Here is a 16,717-nt window from a genome sequence, read left to right on the forward strand (position 1 = left end):
GTGTCACATGAATTAGCGGTCTCGAATGCACTGATGCCCTGGCAAATGAAGCGGATAGATTGCCATGGTCACTTGATTCGATTAATATGACGACAAAATGCCTGCATCAACACCCGATTGGCAGGCTTATGGGAGCTCTCAATACATACAGTAATGTTCTGCAGGCTTCTTGATTCTATCCAGAGAAGCATCATTATTCTGGCCATGGGGATCCTTTTTGAGATCGTCTCTTCAGTCATATCGACGTGCTAGAAATCAACCGGCATCCTAGTCATATAGCCGAACAAATAAGACATGTGGCGCAAGCACACAGTAACATGGAGGATGTGGTGTGACGCGAACCGAGATTATATTTCCGGAATTTCCACATTTACTTTTGTGGTGCCTTGGTCCTGATCCATAGGAGAAATTCGACCTTCAAGGAGGAAAATTTCATCGAATCGACGAGCCCATGTAACAGATCACAAAATCTATAGCGCAGGGATTATAATGCTCAAGTCTAGGTCCTTGTAAAGCGGCTTTCAGGTATAGAAGCTCCGTGACCGTCCATCGCTTAGGATAGAACTTGGGATTATTTCGAAACTTGTCAAGCCTCAAGCCTCAAGCATCCTTAACCTTCGCAGACTTGCCAAAGTAGTTCGACAGTGTATTCTTTTGTGAAGTTTTTGGCTTCTTCGCAACGGTCTCCAACTTCTTCTTCTTTGTTGCACTATCGTCAAGTCCCATAAGCTTCTTAAGTTCTTCCCATTCCTGCTTGCCTACGATTCCACCACTAGCTTCCTTGTGTCCACGCGCAAAGCTCTCTCCAAGTCTTTTTCTTAGACCTTGGTCATCTACTACGATATTTTCGAGCTTCTTGATAATATCGACCTTCTGACCGTCTTCCCTTCCTCGAGCCACCCTAGCGACGCGACAAGAGAAGTGGACCTTGTCTGGCAAATAACCTTCATTCGCGCACATGACTACCTCCAATTTGTTCGACTTGAGATGACCTGCCCAGCGAGTCGCAATAACGGGATGGATTTGTGCCGCCGAGGATATGGTCAACACAGCAATAGTGGCATCAGCTGAAAACTTCGGTGCGGTATGCGTGCATCGCTCCGTTTCGTAGCGGACTTCAGATGATGCTTTGTGCAGCTTCGTATCCTCGAGGATAGATTTTGGGCCTCCTGCATCTATCACCGCGTCCCAAGCGTCCCTGACATTGTATGCTGCTGATCGTCTGGGTGCATTCACGAGTGCGACTGCTTCATTGATGGCTTTCTTCGGATGCTGTTTGAATATTGCAGTAAGGTCTGGAAACGGGGGCTCCCACTTGATCGTACTGCCTAGATCGCCGTGCGTACCCAATGCAGCCAGCCATGAAATCTTGTCCTTCAAATCTGGATGCAACGGCAGACAAATGTTGAATGTCAATAGTGCACTTGTTGCAACCGGTGGACAGTCATGCGCTGTAACGTAATCGGCGCCTTGGGGGAAACCACCTTCATCTGCGAAGTGATGATCTATAATGAGACACTGATGTGGTGTATCAATGATGGGAGGAGATTTTCTACTGCCTTGGTCAAGTACAAAAATGTAGGAAGGAGACATGGTAGCAATGGTCTCTTTCGTGATGTCGTCATGCACATTAGAACCTTTTGGTGGGAAGTAAATAGTAATCGAATCAGCTGGAAGACCCAACATAGTCAAGGTATGGAACAATATGGCCCCAGAAGACAGTCCATCGGCGTCCTTGTCTGGCAATACGACGGTCGGCTTGCGTGCGTCAGCACTAGTAGTGATCAGTTATTTCATTGTTCAAATGCTGGTCTTCAAATGATTAGCACTTACCATCTTCTGATTATCTCTCTAGCACGTTCAATTTGCTCCTGTCGCGCAGGCCACACAATTTCACCCGATTCATTGTGTCTTGATGGCGTCAAATGATACTGTGGCACCGTAATTTTCGCTTTCTTAGCCTTGGCTGGAGGACTTTTCGTTCCATCAGCCTTTCGTTTCAAGGGGCTCATCATGCTTGAGGCCATATGGAGTTTGGCAGCCAAGACTGAGATGGCGATGGGTGCACGACAAGATGCTGATCCATGCAAAGAGTACCAGAACAGTGCATGTGGCTTCCTAGATAAGCGTAGTAAGTTGGGTAGCATTCCCTTTGAGATTCTAGACGATATGGAATTGGTGAATGTAAGCTGTGGATGATGATGCAGGTACCAGGAGCATCAGAAGTGATGACGTCGTGATGGCGCTAGCCGCTTTCGGTCTGTGAATACTGAATTGAACGGCGACGCGCCAGTTTTACCGCTATCGATTCGTGTCCATGTCAAAGTATATAAAGTCTGGTAGAATTATGAATTGTGCAGACGAGATCGATAGGTATCTATGAATCCTCGCGAATGCATCTAGGTCCTAGGATTTTCACTACCTCATTTGTAAATACTGACTGCTCCTTATCGGTTCTAGCTATCTTAATAGTCTGTCACAGATCGAGCTCTGTCCTGCATTCTCATATGAGCAGACTGAGCATATTTAATTTAGAATGGGAATATTGGCTTATGATAAGTGTTTTAGATATCTGAGATTTTCTCCACAGTTCGAGTCTTCGAGAGCTCTTGCTGCTCTGATCATCATCATCATCATCATCATCATCATCAACAACAACTCGACCATATGAAGCTGCTAGTGCTAATTACAAAGCTCCATTGCCCAACAAATCCTGCAACCTTCCATGGTTGGCTATAGTTAGTCCCTATAGCTAGCAGCCTTGTGTGAAGCATTGTTTGAGGCCAGAAACAAGTCAGAGGTTGCCCGAGGTAGATCGTGATCGAAGATGAACATATGACCAGGCCTGGATCTAGAGCGAATCGAACGAAAGAAACCAAAAAGTAATTTTCTTGTGCTGTTAGTTTGCCAGTGCAGGTAGTTCGACCGGCCACGAATTGCTGTAGACGCTGGAGTCACGATGTAAATGTCTCAAAAGGTTGTTGTTTCGATTGCAGCGGCCACGTGCGCATGACAGGTTCCAGTCGCACGTTCGCACTTTGTCCGGCTAGACGGATCTCGTATCTCGAGATCTGCAGGAGACCGCTGTTCAAGCGAGGCAATTTATAAATGACGTCATTGAAGACTAGAACTCGCTGTCCTCTGCCAACACCGCCAAACTCCAGCAGAACTGCTATTGGCGCACGGGCAAGATGGCCAGACTCTTGCCGGGCCATCACCTTGCCTGTTGCCCTTCACCTGGCTGCCTTCATTCCAGTGAAGAATCAATCGACCGCCAGTACTCTACGTCAGGGTAAAAACAACGGTGGGACTAGCCAGGCCTGGACAGATCTAAGCGAACTAGCGCAACCACAACCGTAGGCAGATATTTTCCCCCCCCCATCCTGCCTTGCCCCTCGTTCCTCCTCCATTCCAGACTCACAGCTTCTGAAAGTTTGATTAATTGGTGTTGGTTCTTACTTCTCCAACCAGACGACGACGGTTTCTTCACTCAAAGTCACTCCCTTATCGAACGACACCTTACGGTAAGTGCTGTCTGATAGGCCTGGTGGCCATATTAAAGGCCCACAATCTAACAACCCACAAGGTCTTTTCAAAACCCTCAAACGATGGATTACCAAGCTCCTGCTCCTGCTGCCGGTGGCCGTGGTTGCTACAACTGTAAGTAAACACTTCTCTCTGTCCTGTCGCTCAACTCGGAGAATCGCAACTCTGCAAGGCAATTCTGCATAGCCTATCGGCGATTCTTGAACCCTGAGATCTCACACTAGTGTGAGGTCAGGGTGTTGAGTCAGGATCCGAGTAGTTGAGATCTAGGGCACTTGCTCGGGATCATTACAGCATTCGGCCATGGAAGCGCTGCAACTTTCGCGACTCTGGCCTTTGTGTCCTATGCTCGCCCACCACACGCCGCTTTCTACACATCTTACAGACCGCGCGCTCTGGCTTACACTATTCTAGGTGGCGACAACTCTCACCGCGCTGCTGAGTGCCCTACCAAGGGAACTCCTACCTGCTACAACTGCGGCGAGAAGGGCCACGTCAGCCGCGAGTGCACATCTCCCCAGGCTGAGAAGACGTGCTACCGTTGCGGCGGTACCGGCCACATCTCCCGCGAGTGCACCAAGGACGGCGGTGCGCAGATGGGCGGCCGTGGTGGCGGTTCCGGTGGCCAAGAGTGCTACAAGTGCGGCCAACAGGGTCACATTGCCCGCAACTGCTCCCAGGGCGGCGGCTACGGCGGTCAACAACAGGGTGGATACGGTGGCCGTGGAGGATACGGTGGCGGCCAGGGTGGCTACGGTGGAGCGCGCCAGACTACCTGCTACTCATGCGGCGGCTTTGGCCACATGAGCCGTGACTGCACCCAGGGCCAGAAGTGCTACAACTGTGAGTAACCCGAGACACTATCAACATGATCTTTTGAGGATGAACCTAACGTTTGCTAGGCGGTGAGGTCGGCCACTTGTCGCGCGACTGCCCCCAGGAGACATCGTCTGAGCGCGTCTGCTACCGCTGCAAGCAGCCTGGCCACGTTCAGAGCGCGTGCCCCAACTAGAGCTCTGTGTCCGGATCCCGTCGGTGTCTTTGATCTGGAACGAGTTTCGATGCAACGGATCGCCTTCATTCAAACGTTTGCGATAACGGCATGTTCGATTGTGAGAGATTGCGCCCACGATTTAATGACCCATGGACACGATTACGATTCCTTTTCTTGTATATTTTCTCATTCTGCGGCTAGCTGCCGCTTTTTCGACGCTTACACGAAAAGCATATCATCGGCCGGGCATGATTGGACTTGGGTACTTTTTCCGAAGTTGGCTGAAACTGTCAAGAGAGTTGGTTAGCGGAATAGGTCTCGATCCAGGGAGATTTTTGCATTTGGTGAGATACAATGTGGGTGCAGAGGAGAGCGGAAACCTCTAGGCGAGCAATGAATGGGAGTAGCGATTAGTCTGCGCGTAGACTGCGACTGTAGGACAGGGAGGTTTCTTTTTGGTTGCTGACGTTGGTCTTTGGGCTGTAATGGCTGGAGCGAAGTAGCAACCAGATACAAGGAAATCCTGAAAAGTTCCCACCATCGGGTGGGCTCCTCACCTTATATTGTGACATTCCCCTGCATGCACCGTGATGACCTGCGCTAAACTAGCTTATGAATGTTGGTATGGTAGGCGGGCCATTTATGTGCTCAGAAAAGGATCCAAGTCACATGCAGTGTCCAGAGAATAGTCACCCAAGATGACGTCGAGGAGCAGCTCCACAGCACACAGATACAAGGTGAAAAGACTGTTTGAAATACCTGTCACGGGAAAAGCATGTCCTCTGCGAATATCCTTCACCTTTTTTTCTTAGAGCTGTGTCGGGGTGACACCATCTCTGGAGCAGTGGGGTGGTGGCAGTGCCAAGCCCAAATGCCGCAGTTGGCTCGTTTACATCCCGCGCGAAACCCAAACAACAAGCGATCAACGTCCTCGAACGGCCGCGCGCAACCACATCCACGCGCCATTCAATCCAGCGCACGCGTACAGAGCACATTTGATACACAAGGAGTATGGCACCTCAACGAAAACGCGAAAATCGCGAGAATATCTTCTACGATGTGGGCGTACAGGGAAGGTATGTTCACTATCTATCGCATGAAGCAGTGCCTACATTGACACAGGTCACAGAAAGACGGGCATAACACTTGCAGATCGCGGTGTGTACGATGAGCATGGTCTCGAAGCGCTCTCTGGTGTCTTCTCGTCGCCGGAAAAGTCCCCGCCTAAGCGTAGCGGGACTGTGACCGCGTCTGAATCTATGGATATCCAGGAGAGTATGTACATTTATAGAGCCTGCACAATACCAGCAAACGCGCAAGACAACAAAGCATAGCTGCTAACTGCGGCATAGGCTCTATCCCAGAATTCACCACAGCCCACCAGATTCTGCGCAACCCGCGAACACATCTTCCTCCGCCCAGATCGCGGTCGCCAAAGAAAACTGCGCTTGGTTCGTCGCCGCGCCGACAGTCGTCCATGGCACCGAGGGGCAGCTCAGTCGGCCTTTCCAGTCCTATTCGCCCTGCAAACCTTCCCATCGCCCGACGGCTCGATTTCGAACAGGACGAATCCAGCCTACAGGACAACTCAGCGTTCAACGGATCTGGCGCGCGCCGAGCGAAGCGCAACGGCGTTTCTTCTGTATACGATATCCCCGAAGATGAAGGCTCACCACTTCCCGAGGAAGGCGATATGCTAGAAGAGAGCATGGTGCAGGAGGAGATTGCAGCGAATGAAAACTCGGAAGTCATGGAAGTTATGGAAGAAGAGAGCTTCGCTGCCCACGTTGGAGATGATGCGACCACTGGAGTGGAAGTCACAGAGAATCTGATAGAGGATCTAATAGTCACAGAAGAAGCCGAGGAAGCGCCTGAACCTGTCCAACAACCAAGCAAGAGGGGTCGAAAGCGGAAAAGCGATGCCCTTGAACCCACTGAACAGGCGAATGACTCAGCCTCATTACAAAAGAGGGGTGCTGCTTCAGCGCAAGCTTCAGATGTGCAGAAGAAGGGGAAGAAAGGTGCATCCGCTACAGCTCCGCAGCCACGGCGATCTCAGCGCGTTTCGGACATGTCTGAGTTGGAACCGAGCGTCACGGAAGCTCCAGCTGATATCTCCATGGAAGCAGCTGAGCAAACTAACGAGCCAGCGCCTGTTGTAAAGCGCAGAGGTCGACCTCCACGTGCTCAGCCAGCCTTTGAAAAACAGCCTGATGGCCAAGGAGCCGCTTCAAAGACCTCCGCCGCCAAGCAAAAATCAGAAGATGGATTCAAAAAGCCTACGAAGCCTACGCAAAAACCGAAAGCCACTGAAGAGCCAAAGAAGAAAGTGGGCGCGCAGAAGAAAGATAAAACTACACAAGAACAAGCGAAGGAGAAGACTGCTCAAAATGATGATGGGACTGGCAAGCTGGTGAACGCATGGGGCAACCCTCTTAGCAAAAAAGACGTGGAACAGATGTCCACAGCATCGGCAGGTTCAAGATATGGGCGTGGCAGGCATCTTTCAGTCTTTCGCGAACTTGATCCTCAGGCTGTGGCTCGTGTGGGGCGAACAGGCAGACACCGAGTTGCTCCCATCGACTTCTGGAAGAACGAGAGCATCAACTACGACGTTGACGGCAGTATGACGGCCATCGTAAAGAACCAAGATCCCGAGCCCGAGCGAAAGAGATCGAGCTACCGTACAGGCACGAAGGCGAAGAAGCGGACTTTGACTTCTGTCGAGGAAGAAGAAGTCGAATTAGAGCCATGGGAAAGGGAGGATGGAGTTCTGTTTGGTAACTACAAAGACTACGACCCGATCACAGAGCTTACAAAGCCAAATGTTGAGGAAGGAAGTAAGTTTACGACAAATCTGTGGTGAATGGCCATGTATGCTAATCAGACTCTAGTCATTGCATGGTCTGAGAAAGGCATTGACCCAATTGAAGTCGCAGACGGCTCCTTCAAGTACCGAAAGATGGATTCAGCTGGCTACTTCTTCAACTGGGGCATGCTTGAGCTTGCGGCAGATCAGATGAAGCGCACAAAGAACTCGCGGATGATGCACATGCTGTTCAACGTGCAATATGGGACAGTCGAAGTCAAAGTACATGTGAACGAGTTTGTTGTTCACAAGGGTGGCATCTGGCAAGTTCCTCGAGGTATGTTGCTTTTCTTCACCCCCCAGCTCCCCAACCTCCATTCATCGTCCGATGCCTGCATTTTCCTTACACCGCGGATGAATGCGTCCTTGATCTGCAATCTCTGCGCATCCATACTCTTGTACGACAGCGGTCACTTTATGCTCTCAACACTGTTGGGATACTGCCTGTTGCACCCGCATCGTTTGTCTTCCCGCATGCGTTGCGCGCAGCCCTTGTCCCGCAACGTTGTACTGCTTGGGGGCCGGGGCAAGCGAGCAACTCCTCTTCTCGTTGCCTGCAGGCCTGTGGCGTTTGACCGATGCATGGGTTGCCTTTTCCGCGCCTGCCGTGGAACAATTGACGCGGTGCGATGCGATCCACATGCTTAACCGATGGTTCACAAGCTGTCGTTCGTGCGTTTTCGTGCCCATCCGCTGCGTGGCGGCTACAGCGCGCGGCGTGGTGCATGATGACCCCTCTTCGGTTCCCCGTCCTTGCGTTTCCCTTCTCCATTTACACTTTGCATTCTTTCTTGCGATCCCAAAATACACGCTTGGGATCTGGCACTTGTCATCAACCCGCCGTGCGCGCCGTTTGGACGCCTGTCACGTTTTGCCCGTTGCCATTATCAAGGCCTTTGTTTGGCGTGTCTTGAGTCGCTGATTGGCGGAAATGAGGGTCGGCCATCACACTTTGCTAACGCATAATGTACAGGCAACACATATAGCATCAGGAACGTTGGCAGCGGGACGGCACGCATCTTCTTTGCACAGGCGCGTGAGGCAGAGGTCCAAGACGACGAGGACGAGGGACAAGCTGCCGGGAGGACTTGAACGCCAAAGTCTATCACGCGCACCTGGTCCTATGCGCTCCCGCGGATCGCTCGGCTCGCTGCATTTTCGGTCGCGAAGGGGCGGTGTGTATGTCTCTTCTTTCGGCGGTATTAGAACAGGAGGGACACGCACGCAGATAGAGCCGTTTTGCAAGTATGTACCTACCCACCACCACCGTACCTGCACCTGTATCGTGTTCGCGCCCTGGTGGAGACGGTGTGTGTGGGCCTTTGTCATGATGCCCAGGGCTGGGTCATTCGTTGTTCATCTTGGTGTTCGCCCACGACATTTCACGACTGGCCTGCTTTTTTCCCTCCTTTCGCCTTTGTCCGCTGTTTCTTTTCACTTCAAGCGCGATAGGCACAGCATTGTTGTTGTTTGCTCGAGTGGCGTGGCGGGGGCGTGGGGCGGTGTACGTAGGTTCAAAGATGAGGGATGCAGCCACACGATTGGAATGGCGTTTGCGTGCCTTGCTCGCTCCCTGAAAGCCGAATCTATCCATGTAGCCTTCCACTTCACGAGTATCAATTGCCTTCAATCCTCCATAGGCAGTCCACCTAGACTTTGACCTCCTGCACCATTCATTCATTCACCCATCCACCCTACCCTACCATGCCAAAATCCAATGCAATCAACAAATCTAAAATTTCACCGCCAGTTGCACACCCTCTCACCGCTCTCACCGCCCCCCATCATCGTCGCCTCACACTTTTCTCTGAGCCCCATCGAATCTGAATCTGTGAATCGAGCTTGATGCAGTCTCCCGGTCGTTTGCACGTAGCTATCTATGTTCCCCCTTTAGAGTAGACAAGGGGCATGAGTCGGCGGGAGTGGGTGAGATGCGGGAGAGGCCGGCAGGCGGGGTGAGAGAAGCGAGTGTAGTACAAGATGTGGGTGGAGTTGGTTCGAGAAGGCCGCGGAACGTTTGTGATTGGGAAGGGCGGGGGAGGAGGTTGTCAGTGTTTGCTGTGGAGGATGTTTGTTTGGGGAGGGATGGGTGAAGGGAATGGGGGAGTTTTATTGTGGAATTAGGATAGAGATGTCTAGAGGTTCAAGTTGAGATCTTACGAGCAATTCTTTCTACTGGTTTGTCAATTTACTTCTTCTCTTACTGTCCTTCTGCCCTTTCTTTCTCTCTCTATGTCTCTCCCTCCCTATCATTCACCGTACTCATCCCCTACATCCGAGCCTCCCCAGCCCATCTTCACACTCCAGTCTTTCTCCAACCACAGCACACCATGTATCAACCAACGCACCAAGGCATCTCACGTTACACAGCATGATTCCTGGCACCTACCCGCTTCCCCACCTCTTTGTGTTACGTACCCAACATACCCTACCGCCACGACCCATCAACATCATGTATATTCATGTACGTACATCCTACATCGTCCTTCACCCAACAACTCGTCACACCAAACGTCTGGCTACCAGCCCCTGGTTCTCGACGCTGCGGCTCCGGCCTTGCAGGGCTTTCACCGATCACGTAGCGATTGCATGTGTGCTGTGTGTGTGGGCCTCATGCGAGGGGGAAGAAGGGCCTGCTTCCCCTGGCGGGCTGGTGGTCTGCGGTAAACGGTGTGATGGGATGGGGCGTCAGGTTGGTGTTGGGGTTTGGGAGGATGGGGACGGCGGCTAGGGAAGGCCTGATGTTGAACTGAAGGATTGCAGGTGTGTATTTTGTGACTGACGGAGATGGGCGCAAAGCGTGAGGGAAGGTGAGGGTGTAGTTACCGTGACTCTGGGTTTATGCTGCAAAGTGATTTGGATGTTTTCCTTTGTGTCGTGATGTTGGTGAATTTGTGGGGGTGGTGATTCATGCAGTGTTCATGGGGGCCTTTGGGGTTAGTTGGTATTGATGATGGCGATGTGAGGTTTGTCATGTGCTTGGTCCTGATTGCTCAGGGGATTATCGTCTTCGGAATACAGTAGCCGAAAGTTGGTAGCTGTGAACATACGCGGACACCATAACTTCCTCTTCGATGGGGACGTAGCCACGTAGGTAGTGTCTGCATGTTCTTGGTCCTCGTGGCTGTCTGTGCTGGTGTGTAAAGCATCGTCGTTCATCCAAGACTAATGACAACAGCTGCAGCATATGAGCCAGTCTTTCGTTTGGTTTGTTACGATATACTTTATGCCAAGTCGTCAGGATGTCCAAAACGTAGTATCGTTGGTGCATGTGGTAGTGAATCACGTGCGATCCATCGAGGCCACCTGACTGCACTCAGCCGTTCAGACCATTTTAGATGGCATTAGCCTCGCTCTCACTTCCACATCCATCTCTTCAGCTCTTCGCAGTCTTTCTTGCCAATTGATCGTCACGATCTACAGTGTCTTACCAAAAACTTGCTCGAGAGCGGATGAGAGTAGGAACAATGTTTCCGAGTCCGCTTCCATGAGTCAAACCTGAATTGCAATACGACGTGGACAATGCTCATGTCTGTCGGACTGGTTTTTCCGATGAACCAGCACCAGCGTGAACCAGTCGATCGACATCCTCATGTGTGGAGCCGCTGGCTGCTAGCGCCGCATCTGGACGGGATGCCTGATGAGGAACACATGTATGCCATTGCTGATTCGTGATACGAACATCGGATGTTTTTGGAACTTGCAATATGCCGATACGCACAGGTATTGCATTGTTTAAGGACGATAATGAGAATATGCAGATGCACGTGCATGCATCGGTAGCACAGTGATCTGATGTGGCTGAGTGTGAAGCTGCTTGGAGGGCTGAGCGAGCAGGCATGATAGTATGGAGTATGCAAGTCCACGGTGTAGCTATCTATGTGCGCAGTCGTGTTCATACATGATTCGTAGTGTTCCACAAGCTGTTCAGCAAGCTCGGCCGGGTGCGGGATATATGTCATGGTCTAGAGTGGACGCCAAATTAGGGGCAAGACGCACGCAGGAAAGGAAGCCGACCCATTCTCTATTCCCCATACCACTGTTGAATATGCAGTGTGGGAGGGCCAAAGTAGGTCCGCGAAGATGTATAGCATGTCGGCGGATTTCATATTCAAAGCTGCCGAGATGACCTCGAGATGGCAGGTGTGAATGAGAGTCTAGGCATGACATGTTTTGCTCAAGACGGCTCACGCGCTTCCCCGTCCGATCAGGGCTAGCCATAGTCGCAGATGCGGCTAGGGTTTTGGACCGCCAAACGCGTGGGCACGACAGAACGCATCGTGATCCATGGTTCGTGGCTCGAGCGACTTACCTGTCATAGAACGGTTCTAACGTTATTTGTGAGCAATGGGACAGCGGTCCCGGACGATCCAATTTGATGACAGTGTTGCAGCGGGTGTATTGCGGTGATTTGGAAGCTTGCTGGGAACGATTAATCGTACGACGGGGGATGCCTGATGAAGCTCGAGATTTGTCAGTGGTATAATAATGTTGATTGTGACATGGCTGGCCTGCGTTCGCGGGCAGATGTGGATGTGGGAGTGGCACTGTGGAACCATGGTTACTTTGCGCGGGAAGAAAAGGGATGTGTCAAAAGTGAATGGGTGTCATGTGCAAGCCTGAAGCACAAGCGGTTGGCGAGCAGAACGAGAGTGGATTTAGACTACTTCTAGCGGTATGCGCTAGACCACTTCGGGAAGCCTTCTAGAAGCAGATCGGCGCCGAAGACCAGTGGAACACACTGCACGTGACATTACATCGGTTCCGATTTGATTTCATGTCCTCCTGTTGGCGCAACGCACGCACCTTCATACGGCTTCAAATTACCATCCGAGGATCATCTGGATGAGTTCGCAGCTCGGTCATGCAGATCGGGATATACCCCGGGAAAAGCAATTCAACAGCCGGGTAAATGACGCCGAGGTGACAATTGCGATGCACCCTCACCCGCTGTTCTGACTTGCGGTTTTGTGTCATGTCGCTTGTCAGAAATCCAGTCGCCAGGTTCACCCGCTCGCTTTTCGGTATTGCGTTATTCATGCCGAGATACGTCGCCTGAATGAACCGTTCCATCTTTCTTACTTAGGGAACGGTAAGCCCAACCTCGCGTAATACCTTCCAGAAGCGCAAGGGAAGCTTCTGCTGACCACACATGGCCAAGGGGCACTTGTTGGGCGGCTGTTGTTAGCCGTTTCAGAGCACATGGTAGTTCGCTGGTGCTAGTGGAGTGCCACACACACTGGCCGCCCATTTGAAATCTTCAGCCCTGTGGGTAGGCGAACGGAACGGGCATGTATTCTAGAATGTCGAAGGTGTATTTTAAAGTTGTGACATGTGCACATTAAGTTTGATTGCACTTTCTGATCCTCGTGCTCCATGTATCTGGCGATGCGTCTCATGAAACAAAGTGCAGTATGCCATCATAAATCGGGTCACGATTACTTGTTGCTTTTGTGGGGCTGGAACACCCACTTTTGCTGGTGGTGGGTTTGGGCCCATGGCATACTTCTCCCGCTTGTCCAAAATAGCCCCAAGCCGACGAACGGTTCCAGCAAGTTCATGCAGGCCCCATACGTACTGTATAACGCGGCTTTACTATCGGCCAATCATGGCCATGTGAGGCGCCTGAGGCTGTGCCGGGTGAACAACGCACTCTACACCACCTTTTTTTTGGCAACCTTGATCGAATAAACTCGCGCGGTGACAGCGCAACACTCCAGGGCCTTGAGAGCTCGCCACGTAGGCCTGTCTTTTGACCGACTCTGAATGCAAGCCACGACATACGTCATTAGACGATGATCCGGGGTAGACGAAGAGCGGTGGGGGTTTGCTGTTCACCGCCACGGAGGCCACTAGGATATGCTGGCGCTCTGAACTGTTGGGAGGTTCGAGAGCCTGAACAATGAGTTCAGTAGAGTGACTTTGCAATTCCGAGTAGACGAGAGCCGTGCTATGTGTTGGCAGATAGATTCTGTCTGCGTTCACTGGGTCTGTCTGTGGCGCAGACAGTTGGCAGAACACTGAGGGGTTGTAGGAAAGGGTATGAGTCAAACGTGTGAAAAGTTTTCTCATGAAATGCTTGATTACAATTGATGTAGATACGGACAAAGCGATGCTTGGAAATGACAATGCTACAGTGTTTGTCTAGTAGGCTTCCCGCCACGCTATGCTTGGTCATGCGAACAATGCCTCTTGATGAAATAAAAAGAATCAAACGCTGGTTCAAGATGCGCAATCGTTACCGCCACATGCGTCTCTATAATAAGCAAGAACAAGATCATGATCTAGTGAAAAGCAATGCAGCGCTCTGACAATGTTTGTGATGATGATGCAAAAGGAAAAATCAAAAACAAAAACAGAACAAAACGGGAAAAACCAACCCACGCTGAAGGTCACAATCATGATCATTGGAATCGATCTGTCTTCAATGTATGCCAGTCCATGCCTGAGCGTGTCCCCCATTCTATGCGTCGTGAGATTTCCAAGACACCTATCCATTACCCTACGCCCCAGACATACCCAAAACTCCAAATCAGCCCTTCCGGTCCAGCCGGTATACACATGCTCCCAACTCTTTCACTTGTTGAATATAAATTCTATACAACAGCTACACCAGGGCTAGTGCAGCTTTTAAACGACTCTCGAGGGGGGCCGATCATAAGAAGCATGGGGTGGAGATGGCATTGCCGATGATCGATCTGCTTCCTCGGGCTCACGCTTCATGCTCTTGACACTTTCTGTACCACTGCGCTGTGACATCCTATCCGGACTCCTCATACCCTGACTTCGTGTATCCATTTCTTTTCTTGGTGAGCCTGTAACCTCTTCCTCGTGTCTTCGCTTTTGGTAGAAGTCACTGTAGCTAGGCATGTTACCCTCTCTTTTGACGGTGGATTGGATTGGCGCAGGGGCAGTTCTTGCTCCACTTATCAAGTCTGCTTCAGACTGCGCTTGTATTTGAGGTAACGGCTGATTGAAGTGAGGTGGCACACTGGAGCGCGACCGGGGGTCTGCGCGTCTCCGGCTGAAAGAATTGTTCCTCTTTCGACCATCACCTGATCCACTGTCTGAACGATGATGATAGCCATGAATTGGACCCTGCGGCAACGATTGAGGGGGAGGCTGGCGATGTTGAGGCGGCATCGGCGGCGGGTTTGGCATTATCTGTGTGGTGTTCGCAGGTGTAAAACTGTGCGGAGCTGGAGCGGGTACGACAGGTATCTGCGATGGAGAGCTGAGTCCTGTACCGGTCGCAGAAGGATGCAACTGAAAGACTGGGGCGTTGGCTCGCGCGCTCATTTCCTGTTCGCCCAGCTGCCAATGCATGGACTCGGCTGATCGCCAGGGGATCCCCATCTCAGTAGCCACCTTCTGCCACATTTGGTCCTTGAAGCTGTTGTGGAAGTCAGTACTGGATTAACCCATTTCACATTCAGTACAGCAGTTGTATATCGAAGACGCAATCAACCAAAACAGAGGGAGTGTAAGACCAATTCAAAAAGCATTATTCTCAAGCTGAAGGTCCAGGAGATTCATATCGTACGTACCGAGCGTAGAGTCGTGCTAGCTTGTTCTTCTTTTCCTCGTCCCAAATGGCTCGCTTTTCCAGGTAGTTCTGATAGCGTAAACGGCAGGAGATGGAACTCCTTCCAGGCAGTCGTTTGGCGATGTCGTCCCATTTCATACCTTGACCCCTCAGCTCGATTGTCAAATTATCCTCTTCTGGCGTCCATTTGGATTGCTTTTTTGCTGGGCTTTCGTCGGGTAGTGGGGTTTGAGAGGCCTGTCGTTTGAGAGTAGAAGGAGGTGATCCAGAAGTACCCTGGGGGCCTTGGTGAATAGGTCCAGGCCCAGGTTGCCCCGAGTATAGAGGCCGAAACTGGGGCTGTGATGTTGGATCCGGATGTCGGTGAAGCTCGGAAATAGCAGGTAGTACTGGGCCCCCTACCATTGATCCAGGTCCATGTGGTGCTGATGTTGGTGCTTGGTTTGGATAGGCTGGAATGGGGCCGTAGGATAACGGTGATGCATATGCCGGTGAGCCGGTAGCATACGCTGGCGAGGCTCTCTGAGCTGGGGATTGCGTATACGCGGAGGGAGCCGTGGTGTATGTTCTTCCTGCAGTAGTAGCGTTGGATGTTACTGATATTGAGCTCTTCTTGCTCGCAGGCGACTCGGAGCCGCGAGGCTCGAGTAGGAGATTGATATCCAGGATGTAAGAGGGGGACTAGCTCTTAGCCAGCCCATGCGTTGGAGAAAGGTTCTTGGGTTTTATGTTACACGGCCTAGAATCCAAGTGTGTTATGCGCGATGTCACCAGTCAAGTTTGGGTGTGAAGTTGTAGTGTTGATGCCCCAAAGTGAGCCCGGACAGGACCAGAGACGACAGCAGGGAGTAGTGCAACGAATGCAGCTGAGGCGAGGCGTGGCGTCGAGTGGAAACAAGGCAGAACAATGCTATATCCAAGGATAGCAAGAGGTCAGATGCACGAACAGTGTATGCGTTCTTTGGTGTTGTGATGGTAAGCCGAGGACAGGAGAGTTGGTGTTTCGAGATGGAACAGAAGAGGACGATCCGCCGTGATGAGGTTCCGAGTGAAGCTAATGTGCCGATGGATACCAGAGTGACCAGTTGCGAGGTATTTCGAGCGATTGACGCTCTAAGTGGTTGGACGTTCTAAGCTATTGGGCTATGGGTCACAGCTTCCGGACAGGGGATGAAACCAACCAACCAAAAGGTTTTGTCCACAAACAAGCGTGCTTAGCCACTGAGTTTCTGGAGGAGATTCGAGGGAATGGGAAACGTTGCGCTGAGGGTAAGGACTACGGCCTGGCAGAGCGGAGAATAGTGTGGTAGGAACATGGATGCAGGAGTAGAGTAACTTAGCGTGCGACTGTAAGACTATTAGGATGCATCCCTGAAGCCCTGGTGCCGCCTCATCGTCCGTCCGCGGTAGGGATCCGGGGCTTTGGGATAGAAAGTACCCTTTGCGTTTCTGACCTGGAACTGATTACTTTGGCGCTGTCGGCTGCCTCGACTCGTGCTGGCGGTGCGCCACAATGATTCATGGCTGATCTGATCTCAGTTAGTGTGTCGGCCGGGGAAATTTAGCGAGCTGACCAAAAAAAAGACGACCCTTACGGCCCAAGGAGCAAGGTTTAGCTTGTCATGAAAAAAGCACGACACCTGTACTGCGTAGCAGACTGCCCGCCCATGACGTGTTCAGCACTCGAGATAAAAACTTGTATGCACGCTCTGGTTCAGCCTTTGACAAAGTTCCTATTGACTTGCTCGCTTTCCTGGGCCTC

General features: G+C 51.4%; 9 protein-coding genes across 9 annotated transcripts; 3 read left to right on the top strand and 6 right to left on the bottom strand.

The window, feature by feature from the left end:
• Positions 1 to 600: 600 nt before the first annotated feature.
• IAQ61_008102 (uncharacterized protein) lies at positions 601 to 2,189 on the bottom strand (the record flags this gene model as incomplete). The annotated part of the gene is made up of 2 exons (XM_003840379.2): positions 601 to 1,774; positions 1,834 to 2,189. Coding segments are annotated over 2 exons (1,530 nt in total), but the record flags the coding sequence as incomplete, so codon positions are not given.
• A 919-nt stretch (positions 2,190 to 3,108) lies between these two features.
• Positions 3,109 to 3,360, top strand: IAQ61_008103 (uncharacterized protein; the record flags this gene model as incomplete). Its single annotated transcript, XM_066097844.1, has 1 exon — positions 3,109 to 3,360. The coding sequence occupies one exon, from the start codon at positions 3,109 to 3,111 to the stop codon at positions 3,358 to 3,360; it is 252 nt and encodes an 83-aa protein (XP_065952341.1).
• Position 3,361: 1 nt separating this feature from the next.
• IAQ61_008104 (uncharacterized protein) lies at positions 3,362 to 5,276 on the top strand. The gene is made up of 4 exons (XM_003840378.2): positions 3,362 to 3,524; positions 3,587 to 3,660; positions 3,961 to 4,389; positions 4,449 to 5,276. Exons 2-4 carry the CDS (start codon positions 3,609 to 3,611, stop codon positions 4,556 to 4,558), a joined length of 591 nt encoding a protein of 196 aa, XP_003840426.1. The 5' UTR covers positions 3,362 to 3,524; positions 3,587 to 3,608; the 3' UTR covers positions 4,559 to 5,276.
• A 275-nt stretch (positions 5,277 to 5,551) lies between these two features.
• On the top strand, positions 5,552 to 8,501 carry IAQ61_008105 (uncharacterized protein; the record flags this gene model as incomplete). The annotated part of the gene is made up of 5 exons (XM_003840377.2): positions 5,552 to 5,616; positions 5,670 to 5,815; positions 5,893 to 7,380; positions 7,435 to 7,686; positions 8,383 to 8,501. 5 exons carry the CDS (start codon positions 5,552 to 5,554, stop codon positions 8,499 to 8,501), a joined length of 2,070 nt encoding a protein of 689 aa, XP_003840425.2.
• Positions 8,502 to 8,754: 253 nt separating this feature from the next.
• On the bottom strand, positions 8,755 to 9,003 carry IAQ61_008106 (uncharacterized protein; the record flags this gene model as incomplete). Its single annotated transcript, XM_066097845.1, has 1 exon — positions 8,755 to 9,003. The coding sequence occupies one exon, from the start codon at positions 9,001 to 9,003 to the stop codon at positions 8,755 to 8,757; it is 249 nt and encodes an 82-aa protein (XP_065952342.1).
• Positions 9,004 to 10,935: 1,932 nt separating this feature from the next.
• On the bottom strand, positions 10,936 to 11,250 carry IAQ61_008107 (uncharacterized protein; the record flags this gene model as incomplete). The annotated part of the gene is made up of 1 exon (XM_066097846.1): positions 10,936 to 11,250. One exon carries the CDS (start codon positions 11,248 to 11,250, stop codon positions 10,936 to 10,938), a length of 315 nt encoding a protein of 104 aa, XP_065952343.1.
• A 977-nt stretch (positions 11,251 to 12,227) lies between these two features.
• On the bottom strand, positions 12,228 to 12,482 carry IAQ61_008108 (uncharacterized protein; the record flags this gene model as incomplete). Its single annotated transcript, XM_066097847.1, has 1 exon — positions 12,228 to 12,482. One exon carries the CDS (start codon positions 12,480 to 12,482, stop codon positions 12,228 to 12,230), a length of 255 nt encoding a protein of 84 aa, XP_065952344.1.
• Positions 12,483 to 13,004: 522 nt separating this feature from the next.
• Positions 13,005 to 13,481, bottom strand: IAQ61_008109 (uncharacterized protein; the record flags this gene model as incomplete). Its single annotated transcript, XM_066097848.1, has 1 exon — positions 13,005 to 13,481. One exon carries the CDS (start codon positions 13,479 to 13,481, stop codon positions 13,005 to 13,007), a length of 477 nt encoding a protein of 158 aa, XP_065952345.1.
• Positions 13,482 to 14,039: 558 nt separating this feature from the next.
• Positions 14,040 to 16,477, bottom strand: IAQ61_008110 (uncharacterized protein; the record flags this gene model as incomplete). The annotated part of the gene is made up of 3 exons (XM_003840375.2): positions 14,040 to 14,802; positions 14,957 to 15,636; positions 16,424 to 16,477. 3 exons carry the CDS (start codon positions 16,475 to 16,477, stop codon positions 14,040 to 14,042), a joined length of 1,497 nt encoding a protein of 498 aa, XP_003840423.2.
• Between the last annotated feature and the right edge of the window lie 240 nt (positions 16,478 to 16,717).

Source organism: Plenodomus lingam (genome assembly GCF_022343315.1).
Source record: "Plenodomus lingam strain CAN1 chromosome Unknown contig_3, whole genome shotgun sequence".
NCBI classification, from domain to species: domain Eukaryota; kingdom Fungi; phylum Ascomycota; class Dothideomycetes; order Pleosporales; family Leptosphaeriaceae; genus Plenodomus; species Plenodomus lingam.